The following is an 11,993-nucleotide window of genomic DNA, read 5'->3' as shown; positions in this document are numbered from 1 at the left end:
TCCATAGTGAATTTCAGTAGGTCTCTTATTCAAAAACTTTCACAAAAATAAGTCATATTTTTATGAAAGTTTTTGAAACAATAATATTGACAAGTTATTTTGTAAAACAAAGCAAAACTGACAAATACTCAGATATTGTTCATTTCTGTCAGGAGTGGGTGGGGCACCACAAACCATTTATGCTTAGCGCACCAAAATGGCTAGTAGTTGTAGTACGGCCAAAAGGCTGTAGCAACCACTGTGGGTTGCGTAGTTTCCGATGCTCTGGACTGGCCATGAACGCATCACAGACTGTTTGGGAAGCTAAGCGCTCTATTGGCTGTTGTGTTGTGGTAGTTGAGCGGAGCCTGCTCTTTTGTTATTGAAAACTGTTGTTAGCTCCACACTTATCCTGATTATTTCGCCATTACAAGGCGAATGTCAGTCTCGGATCAATAATGTGACCATTTGCAAGATACCTCATCACTCACTCTTGCAGCTTGCTTCGCTGAGTGCGGTCAGAGGCAAGGGGCGTGAACGTGGAGCTCGTATGGGGTTGAACCATGGGAGAGGTCTATTTTGAATTGTTTGTTTACAAACAGAAACGGTTTCTTTACAAACAGATATGGTAAAAACTCCGGACCTCGCCTTTAACTGTGTATTGGCGCATTGCAAGCAACGCGTATGTGCATTCCGCCACCTACTGTACAAGAGTGTGTAGCACTCATGTCAACACCTATAAAAAAGCTTATTAAAAGTCGTCCTCTGCATCCCGCGTTCCATTACACCTCCAACTGATTCGAAACGTCACGTGACCATATTGATCATGTCATCTTTAACTATTTGTATGACATTTTTGTCACCACTAGGTGGTGCTACATATATAACCAAATATTATCATATAGATGTTTTCAGGCCGTGCCTATTGAGATGCATGAGAAGTTTAGGATTTTTTGGAGCTTGTAAAGCGGAGTTATTAAGCAATTCCTCTTTTTTGATCGAGGAAATATTAAAGGCAAAATTTGAGTCCCCGTCATATAGTATTTCAAAAAGTCAAAAAATTTCCCCCAGTTATTGTCCCATGTCTTAAGATTGTGCATGCCAAGTTAGAAGTAAATCGGACTAAAACTGTTGGGAAATGGGCAAAAAGAATGACCACAGTGAATGTGCAAAAATGGGCCAAAATTGGACATTCAAAAATCCATAGCGCACTTCCTGTACATTTTAGGATATGGCTTCCACTGACTTTTTTGAGTGTTTCGAGGCGCTTCACATGCCTGCGAATTTTTGTAGCCCTCGGTCAGGCGTGCCAGGATTTTTGCATATTTTTCCACGCTAGGGGGCGCTATATGTTTTCATGGCAACTTCATAATATCAAATTTTTCGCCGAGCCCGAGGAGTGTGCAAAGTTTGGTGAGTTTTCCTAAATGTTTAGGTCCCCAAAAATGAGATAATTCACAAAGAAGAAGAAGAACAAAAAACAATAGGGACCTTGCAGCGTTAGCTGCTTGGGCCCTAATAATAATGATGACAATAATAACAACATTAATTATTATTCTTATTATGACAATTTTAGTGTAACCAAAGCGTTTCCCATAATATAACCATTCTTTCCACACCTCGAGTACCACAGATGCAGTATTTGCTTTGAGTATGTTGATAGAGAAGTACAGAGAAGGTCAGAAGGAGCTGCATTGTGTCTTTGTAGATCTGGAGAAAGCTTATGACAGAATGGCCAGAGAGGAACTGTGGTTTTGTATGAGGAAGTCTGGAGTGGCAGAGAAGTATGTTCAAGTGGTGCAGGACATGTATGAGGACTGTAAGACAGTGGTGAGGTGTGACGGAGGAGTTCAAAGTGGAGGTGGGACTACATCAGGGATCAGCTCTGAGCCCCTTCTTGTTTGCTATGGTAATGGGGAGGATGGCAGATGAGGTTAGACAGGAATCTCCATGGACTATGATGTTTGCAGATGACATTGTGATCTGTAGTGAGAGCAGGGAACAGGTGGAGGAGAAGCTAGAGGTGTGGAGGTTTGCCCTGGAAAGGAGGGGAATGAAGGTTAGCCGTAGCAAGACGGAGTATCTGGCAAGACGGAGTACCTGTGTGTGAATGGGAGGGACCCAAGTGGAAGAGGGAGGTTACAGGGAGAAGAGACCAAGAAGGGGGAGGAGTTTAAGTATTTAGGGTCAACAGTCCAGAGCAATGAAGAGTGTGGAAAAGAAGTGAAGAAGTGTGTGCAGGCAAGCTGGAACAGGTGGAGAAAAGTGTCTGGTGTGATGTGTGATAGAAGAGTTTCAGCTTGTTACGTTTTAGTTCTCTGACGTTTTCTGTGTCCGCTTTCTCCCTTGCAGTTGCTGGGGAAACTACTGGAGGGCGGATCCTGCAAACACACCTACTGCCCATCATGCCATCAGGCTGAAATAAAAGTCTGGCGGCAACAGAGAGGAGTGTCAGGTTATTGCTCCGCAACTATACCTGACATTTTCGATACTGCTACCTTTCTAGCAGCAATTTTTCTTGGTGTTCTGGACACCACTAGTAATTAGACTAGTAAAGTTTTTCTTTAGTCAATTTTGTGTGCTGCACTCCTCTCTGTTTTATCCGCCCTTCGGCGTGATTTGGTATTTTCTTCTTTTTGCCCACGACGTACACCTTTTTGTCGTTGTCGCCTTTTGTTTAAGCAACCCTTTGTCCACGTGTTGTGCGCCTTTTGTTGTTCCATTAAAATTGAGTGACTTTCGCCCTGGCTGGGTCTGCCTTTTTCTTTTGGGGTCCAACTAACATAACCCACACGTGACACAGCTAAAATGAAAGGAAAGGTTTATAAAACTGTGGTGAGACCAGCGATGTTGTTTGGTCTGGAGACAGTGCCACTGAGGAAAAGACAGGAGGCAGAGCTGGAGGTGGCAGAGATGAAGATGCTGAGGGTCTCTTTGGGAGTGACCAGGATGAATAGAATCAGGAATGAGTACATCAGAGGGACAGCACATTAGAGGCTTTGGAGATAAAGTCAGAAATGCCAGACTGAGATGGTTTGGACATGTCCAGAGGAGAGATAGTGAGTATATTGGCAGAAGGATGCTGAGTTTCCAAATGGCAGGCATGAGGTCTAGAGGAAGACCAAAGAGGAGGTTTATGGATGTAGTTAAAGAGGACATGAAGGTTGTTGGTGTGAGAGCAGAGGTTGCAGAGGACAGGGTTTACTGTGGCGACTCCTGAAGATTTCCACACCTATTTATCAAGCCATTTTTCCTTCTTATACTTCTCAAAAATACTTATTTTATATTTATTTTTAAACTGATGTATGTTTGGACATTGTTGCAGGTCAATATTCAGTCCATTCCAAGTTTTGCCCCACATATAGATATGCAAAAGATTTTCATTGTTGTACCCTGAATACTTTGTTTTTAAATTATGTATCCCCCTTAGATTATAGCCCCCTTCTCTTTCTGAAAACATAGTAATATTACCTGGTAGTATATTATGTTTTGCTTTATAGATTAGTTGTATAGTTTTATATTCTACAAGATCAAATGTTTATTATTTTTTTTATTTTTTTATTATTATTTTATTTTTTATTTTTTTTCGAGCGGAGAAACAATGCATTTGTATGGTGAAGAGATCCTTCATTGTGGATTGCTCTCATAGCTCTTTCCTGCAGTGCAGACAGAGGCTATAATGTATTCTTGTAGGCGTTTTCCCAAACCTCTGAACAATAGTTTTTAAATACCGTAACACAAGCGAGCAGTAAATAAGATGCAAAGATTTCTGGTTGAGAAACAAGCGAGCAGTAAATAAGATGCAAAGATTTCTGGTTGAGAAAATGTTTTACTCTAGCCAGTTAAAGTTAATTAAAGAAAAAGTGAAAAGTTAATAGAACTTCATTTGCAGAGAAGTTCATGTGAATCCGTGAAAAAAAAAAAGGTTAGCATCTCCATTTAAACCAGGAGTGTCCAAACTTTAAAGGGCCGCATACAGAAACATCAAAGGAGGCAGGGGCTGAAAACATGTCTGCCTCTGAAACGAAAATATCATTAGGCATTACAAAGAGAAAGTTTAGGCTATAGTTTCTTGGCACCCCCCCCCCCCCCCACCCCCAAAAAAAGTTCCATACGGCAAATTTGTAAGTTGTCAGGTGTCGAAACCACCCATTTTTTAAACAACTGCACACAATAGGGTTGCAGGCCCTGTCAAAAGTTATTATTTTATAAAAAAAATTATACATGCTGAGGGCTGCTAGAAAATGGATGGCGGGCCACAAATGGCCCCTGTGCCGTAGTTTGCACACCCCAGCTTTACAGTATTTCTTAAAGAACGTGCAGAATCTCAACGGGGCAATCCTGTCAAGATTCAGGGCTGCTGTAGGCCCCTTTAACCTCTTCCATGATGTCACTGGTTTTGAAGCATAGATGTAGAAAAAGTGAACGCATAATCACTCTGTCTCTTTGTCCAGGCACCGTTGGACGTTGGACACTGCTGTAATCAATACAAAGTCCCAGCGGTTGCCAATGGTTTCACATTCAGTTTTAAAGCTTCAGTTGCAGAATTACACTTTGCTGTAAAGGTACTACAAAGTAGATCTTATAATAACTCCCGGCTTAGCGCTTTTACAAGTGATTCGTCTTTCTTAATAGAAGATCTCAGAGATAGCGATCGAGCAAGATTGACGTCACAGGCTCGAAGCCCGCCGTTAGCCCAGCTCGGACTTCACCGGACCTTCAGTTATTATTTCGGAGAGTAAACTGAAGCATATTCTAGAAAGAAGGCCGTTTTTATCCACGCGGGGCACTTTGCCGTAACACAATACAAGCCGCCAGGGCGGAGGCGAGGGCGAGCCGGCGATAACGTAACATCTGTGACGTCGGCGCTTGTTCCGCCGGGTTTGCCTCCACAGTTTGGCTGGAGGGCCACAGAGCGATCGGTTCGGATCTGAATCCCGTAATCGATAAAGTGTGCGCTGATGGAGAAGAGGAGGTCGGACTGTCCGGCTCTACCACCCGGCTGGAAGAAAGAAGAAGTGATCAGGAAGTCCGGGTTGAGCGCCGGGAAAAGCGACGTTTATTACTACAGGTACACTGTCCTGCTTAAACTATTGGTCAGTGTGATCAGCCACGGACAAAGTCTTGGATCCGGATGACCTCTTCTAGGTTAGCGGCTACTGCGGAGTAATGCCTCAGTCATCGTAATGAACGACTAGTAGATGATGATCAGTCGTGTAACTATTGAAACTTATAGTAACTTTGCCCTACAGAGCATATTGGATCAACACGTGTCGAGTTTATTATCTACGTATATACTATGTATGAAATGCTGCTCCCTTTGCTTGATGTCCCTGAATGACTGCTTAAGTAAACTGTCCTAACGAATATATAACCTTGGTTTTAGCGTCACACCCTGTCCAAGTGGAATACTCCCTTCTGCTGACATGTTGCCCCAATTTTTGCCCCTTGCGTACAAGTGGCTACAGCCATCGACTCTAAAACACAAGCTACACTACTACTATCGAGCAAGGTTTTATGTTCAACATGTTTAGTGGTGGTGATTGGTGAATGTGAAATATAGTTATAAACAGACATTATAATTAATCCTGAAGCTTTCTAAACCAGGTGGTTATCTAACAAAAGGTAGCTCACTTTTCATGCAAACACAAATTACATTTATTAACCAATGACAAGGTCATGGATAAAGTCAATAAAATAAAAGGTTACTTCCTGTTGCTCAGGCTGAACTGAGTGTCACAAACATCTGTGTTCCGCCGCTTCCTCAGTCTGTAACCTGAAGTATATCATGAGCTGTGTCTTGGCTTTACTTTCAGTTTAGTTTGTAATATGACTCATCAGTTCCAGTCAGGAAACCAGTCAGCAGGTTGACTTACTGGAAGAGCAGTGAAACTCAACCACAGCTCATGGAGTGGGCAGATGCTTTCTTTACGTTTTCGTCACACAGTGTTAATATTACATCGAGGGATATTTTGGCGATTGAGAAACAAATGTAGGCCAACAAAAAGCTGGATGTGATGAGGCAACATTATATAGGGAAAGTCATTTTCTTTACAATAGTATGTAGTATGTTCTGTGTGCCGCCACTAATCTAAACATAGTATTTTGATGAATATTGCAGTTGTGGAATTTGGGTTAAGCAGCAAAATCCAATTTTTTTTTGCCATCTCAGGGGATGTTGAGTGAAAATGACATCACAGTTTCTCAGTGCTCAGGTAACGACCAATCACGGCTCACTTTTGTCTCAACCTGACCCGTGATTGGTTGTTACGAGAGCATAGAGGAACAGTGATGTCATTTTCACTCGACAGCAAGTGGCAAACGGCCGCCGCCTTATATGGATAAAAGCGGCGTTTACTGTTGAACTCATATTCCATTCACAAAAGCAATATTAATCATAATACCGTGTTTACATTAAATTAGATTAGCCTTTAATGCCTCTTCTTTAAACCCCCCTCACCCCTTTTATTAATAACCTTGTCAGATTGGGCAACACAGTGGACGAGTGGATAGCATTTTTACCTCACAGTTCATAGGTTCAAGTTTTTAATTTGGGCTCCGGCCTTCCAATGTGAAGTGTTAACGTCTTGTGTTTATGGCTTCCTTCCACATTCAAAAAACATACACATTAGGTTGAGTGAATATTCTAAATTGTCAGTGTGAATGGTTGTATGTCAATAGGTGGCCTGACCTGATTTTCTATTCAATAGAGTTCAGCTAATACTGGATCTCTGGCTCCCACAAAGTGTCACATCAGAGTTTTTTTTTGGTTTTGATAAAAACACAGAACCCACCAAAGTTGAGCATTATCACAACTGTGTGTGGTGAAAGCATACAATATATTATGCAACAACATCAGTGACCGTGCTGTAGTGTGATAGTTTCAGTGTCCTCCCTTGTCTTTTCTTCCGAAGGCGGAATATTGCAATGTGACTTGGCTCCTCAATATGGTGTCAGTGCCTTTTATACTGACCAGCAGAAAAAGGCTTGAAGGGTCTACAACTATTAAGACAAAGCTTCTCCAGTGACACTACTAATCAAAGACGAGACACTATCTCATTGGTTGCAAGAATTTTTGGCAATGTTTTGTGTTTGGTTTCTAGCAGTTGTGCTTTACATACCGCTGCAAATACAAATGCAAGTCTAAATTACTCATTTAACTTGTGCATAGCGTGGATAATACTGTTTACGAATAATCATGACATTTGTGTGTAATATCCATTGTGTGAACAATTCCATTTGAACAGTTGACCAGATTAAAGTTCATTCAGGCAAATGTGTCTTTCTGACTCTTTCCATGTGTCTTTATGCATTTAGTCCTACAGGGAAAAAGTTCAGGAGTAAACCTCAGTTGTCTCGTTACCTTGGAAACAAAGTGGATTTGGCATGTTTCGACTTCAGGACAGGGAAGATGATGCCTGGCAAACTGCAGAAGAACAAACAGAGACTCCGACATGACCAACTCAGCCTGGCAAAGGTAAAACGGATTGTACTTGTGTGTGAGAGGTTCTGTAGCTGCGTGTCACCAGATTATCAGATTAGCACTGCGTTAGTGCTGAACCAAACCAACACATAGTACAGTTCTATGTTGACAATGTTATTTTAGTATACTCACTAAAGACATATGTAAACTAAACACCAAGCTGCGATGGATACATTTGTCAACTGTTGTGATGTGTACCTGATGGAAAGAAATACAACTGTAGAGATGCTGCTTGATCCTAGAGCAGTTGGTGATCAAAGCCTTGTGGGGGTGGCGTGGCTCAATGGTAGAGTGGTTGCCTCGCAACCCAGAAGTTGTGGGTTCGATCACATGCCATTGGGACCACGTCAAAGTATCCTTGACCAAGGTACTGAACCTCCAGTTGCTCCTGATGCTGTGTCATCGGTAGGTGAATGAGTAGTCGAATGTAAAGCGCTTAGAGGGCCTTGTAAGGTGGAAAAGCGCTATATAAATGAAGTACCATTTACCATTACTATTTGTGGACATTCATGGCCACAACATCAAGCAAATGGAAACCTTGTTGACACTGACCTGAGTTGGCACACTCAAATTGTTATTGTGTGCCAGAACCAGGGATTTAATGGGTCAAAAATTCCACCTGGGTATTTGAGATGGAGAGGCCCCAGGTGTGCGACCGATTGCCTGAATTTTTTTTCCACCTGCCGCACCGTGAAACCCCAAATACTAACCAATGCGCTGTGATCGGTCTGTACCAAATACCATAACTTAGTCTAGTCGGCCCCTGCAGAGATTTACACTGTGTCTTACGTCAGACATGCACTGGGCACAAAAATAGAGCCCAGGATGTCAATGTCATGGTCTGCAAACAGGCCGGATCTCAATCCAATAGAACATTTGTGGTGGAAATGAAAAAAAAAGTGTCAATGACAAGGTTACACCTTGCAAAGCAAAGATGGTAACAGCAATCAGAGGAAGTTGCAGTCAAATTGATGAAAAATACTTTAGCTTGTCACTGATTAAGTCCACACCTCAGACAGCAAGATTAAAAGCCATAGTTAGTGCAACAATGTCAGTTATTATTAGTGTAGTGTTCTTTTTGGTTGTTCTCCATGATTCCATATTTTTTTTCCTCGGAATTGAGTGATTCCATATTATTTTATTCTAATTCATCCCCAAAAAATTGTGAATGACTACCACAATTTCCAGGCAGGAAACAATCGGATCTCTACACATGACACGGCGAGCGGGTGGACATAGCACCTCACACTCAGAGTAAGCTTCTAACTATGTGGAAGAAACAACAGGATTCTTTCGGTTGAGTCAAGCAAATCTAAAAATAACAATCATTATATCATACGATAGATGTTTTACTCGTACCAAATTCATTTATTTTCTCTCTGTTAAAATCCACCACCATCTGTTCTTCCAAAATTACTTTTCACCAACATGCTCATAGTGGTCTGCTCCAATCACCACCTCTTGGAATCCTCTTTATAACTTCATCCAACTCTACTAAACTTTTCCTTATTCTCCAACTCACATCCCACCTTTGGGGCATAAACGCTATTCATCACACCTTCAATTTGGAGCTTCACAATCATCAGCCTGTCTATCGTTCTGTTCTTCACTTCAGTAACATTCTTTGCATACTCAAGAATCATGCGGCATGCCGACGCCATTCCTTCTCCTAGGTTCAGTTCTTCTGATGCTTTGCTGCACTTCTATCAGTTCTCCTGCACACATTCTCTAGCTATCCTTCTGCTCTATCATTATATTATATTGTAACAATTTTTTCACAGATTTGTAAGATGTGTATCGTTATATTATCTTTAATTTCGGTAATTGGCAATGTGTTCCTAATGTCAAAAGGAATTCAGTGACTTTAGCATTAGCACATGCAATGTTTTTAAAATGAAGCATGTTGTGCATCGTAACATAAAATTGTATGTAATTCTTTTGTTGTGTGTTAGTTTTAATAGGGCTGAGCGATATATTGAATTAAATTAATTCAAGTGTTTTGTTGTGGACGATTAAAAAAATTATAGCATCAATGTTTTTTTCCTCTTTGGTTGCGGGCTTCTGTAGCTTTTGCTCTGCCAATCGTGTCCTCACACACTCCATACGGGAGGAACTCAACAACAGCAAACAAAGTCCCGCTAAATAAAAACAGTTTACTACGTTACCAGGAGCAGTCAAAATACACAAGGAAGCACGTATGACAAGATAGGGGCACAATGAGAGCGATCACCAAAGCGGACACGTTGCACCTCACTAATGATTTGGCACCCATGTATACTGTAATGAAGACTCAATTTCACCACTTGCTGAAAACGGGAGAACCCCGGTATGTGCTACTGCTACCTAGCCGAAAGTATATTGCTCAAGTTGCCCCACGCCATTTGTTTAGGCAGTAGTTATTTTGCCGTGACTGGCAATGCAAATGCTAGGGATTTTTTTTGCTCTGAATAGCGCCAATATTGGTAATTCGCCGGAGCGACAAAATCTTTAGTCTGCTGTAAATTTGATATTTTACCGTGATTGCTTATAGACATTTACAAGCTTATGTGAATAGCACAAGTGTGCATGTTTACATTGCTGCATGGTCACAAGTACGCTATCTCATCAAGACGGACTCACCTCGCAAGCACTTAGTTTAAAGTCATGGCTACTTACGAAAGACAAGCTTACCTTCACTTGCCGTGCCCGTGATGCTTATCAGCAGCAACTCTGAGCCTCTGCGTCGTTCGTCTGCGACATAAAATCCTTATGAAATGTAGTATTGTGGGCTGGTATGGTAATGCTGGTAACAGCCTATTTTCAGTGACAAAACAAATTGAAAAGTGAAAGGAGATCTATAGAAGGGGGTGAAGCGGTCTAATCAGGGTAAAATAGCAGATTTACGGCAGGCCAAGACTTTCTTACTCCGGGGACTGGCCAATCAAATAACGCTAACAGGAAAAATACCTGTCATGGCAAAATAGCCACCTCAATTTACAGAACAGTACTTGTGCTTGTAAAATCAGCAGACAGTTGGAGGGGATGACAAGCTTAGACCTCGGTTCCTACATTAAAGCCAAAATGTGATATTTGTGTCATATTGAGGGACACAAGTAGCGCTATTTATCTTTAAAAACAAAGTTGGCAAAAAAGTTTTATTTTCCACTATATCAACACATAGATTCACATTTCCAGAAGTATATGATTCAAGGTAGAAGTTCTGCACATTAATTCCAAGAGGAGAAATATGGTTACTTTTGTTAACTGATAAAATATAAGCAAAACGTTTTAACTTTTTGGTTTATGTAATAATAATAATAATAATATAAAATTGGAAAAAAAATGTAAATCAAATTTTTTGTTAAAAAATTGGGGATTTAATTTTTAGGCAAAATCACCCAGCCCTAGTTAGTTTTACAGTAATCTCCAACTAGGTTGTCAGTAAACACTTAAAGCATGTTCAAAGAGGGCAGAATCACATACACGTCACACACTTGCTACACGGGATCATGTTGCATTCAGGGTACTTTCATAATGTTGAGAACTTTTAAACGCAACACGACGTTCGGCTATCAATCTTTTTTTTGAATGATGCTTTTATGATCGTTAGAAGCCAAAATCTAAACCATAATTTAATTCTGGTTAATTACATAGCCCCTAATATTTTGTAGCATTAGTTCTGCGCAGTTCCACAAAAAATGGCTGGTTTTTTTTTTCAAGCTGTTTATTTGTCACTCTTGTAAAATTTGCTCTATTCATTCTATCCAATCCAATCTACCCCAAAAATGTATCCAATGTTCTGGTTGTATACCTTGACACCTGTAGGCAGGAAGGAGTGGATGAATTTCTGCTTCACACAGCACGGGTGTTAATTAAAATTTCTCTGAAAGAGCTGTACAGGGCTGTTGGAGTGTCCAGGAGCCGGGGATAGTTCATGTTGTCCAGCATGGTTGTGTTTGATATTTTTATTGGCATGTAGGCAAAAAGAAATCAGTGTCATTTCACAACAGAACATTTACAATAGCCTATCCAGATTTTTTGGAACAGCATGACAAACTTCTTGAAATGTTTGTACATCCCACCACCATAAATGTTCATTTATCTAAACAAAACAACAAATTTGTAGAAGAGAGAGAGAGAGAGAGAGATAGAGAGAGAGAGAGATAGAGATATGCTAAATGTATAATACAGCGCAACAGCACGAAGTATCTATTTTGGTTAATGTTCACTTGACATAATGGCAACAGTTGATGTTCTCCAAGGCGATCACTCCTTGCCCAAAGTCTTTATGAAAGTCTCCCTACCGCTGGTGACTTGGACTTTGAGAGCTGCTGGGAACACCAACCCAAAACGCAGGCCTGGCAGCTTCATCTCATGCAGATCTTGTCTTGCATCGTTGAAGGCTGCTCTAGCGCGTGCTGTCTTTGCAGTGTAGTCTGGGAATGCAGAGATGACCATATCCTGGATCTTGATATTACGCAGTGTCCTCGCTTGTTTTAGAATGTCGATGCAGTCCTTGTTGTCGTGCAGACGAACAACTAGAGGACGAGGA

General features: G+C 41.1%; 1 protein-coding gene across 2 annotated transcripts in view; it reads left to right on the top strand.

Annotated features, from left to right (window-relative positions):
* Positions 1–4,614: 4,614 nt before the first annotated feature.
* mbd2 (methyl-CpG binding domain protein 2) overlaps positions 4,615–11,993 on the top strand; it is a 30,286-nt gene continuing 22,907 nt past the window's right edge. Inside the window, exons 1-2 of one of the 2 annotated variants that reach the window (XM_086097595.1) lie at positions 4,615–5,050; positions 7,297–7,456. In XM_086097595.1, coding sequence (XP_085953721.1) covers positions 4,941–5,050; positions 7,297–7,456 — 270 coding nt within the window. In that variant the 5' untranslated portion in view covers positions 4,615–4,940. Of the gene's footprint in view, positions 5,128–7,296; positions 7,457–11,993 lie in introns of both variants that reach the window. The other variant, XM_086097596.1, reaches the window with a different exon arrangement.

This window comes from Leptonotus elevatus, chromosome 15 (assembly GCF_054856555.1).
Source record: "Leptonotus elevatus isolate MCC_2025b chromosome 15, RoL_Lele_1.0, whole genome shotgun sequence".
NCBI lineage: Eukaryota > Metazoa > Chordata > Actinopteri > Syngnathiformes > Syngnathidae > Leptonotus > Leptonotus elevatus.
The sequence above is the reverse complement of the archived record's forward strand: the minus strand, read 5'-3'. Positions and strand labels throughout refer to the sequence as shown.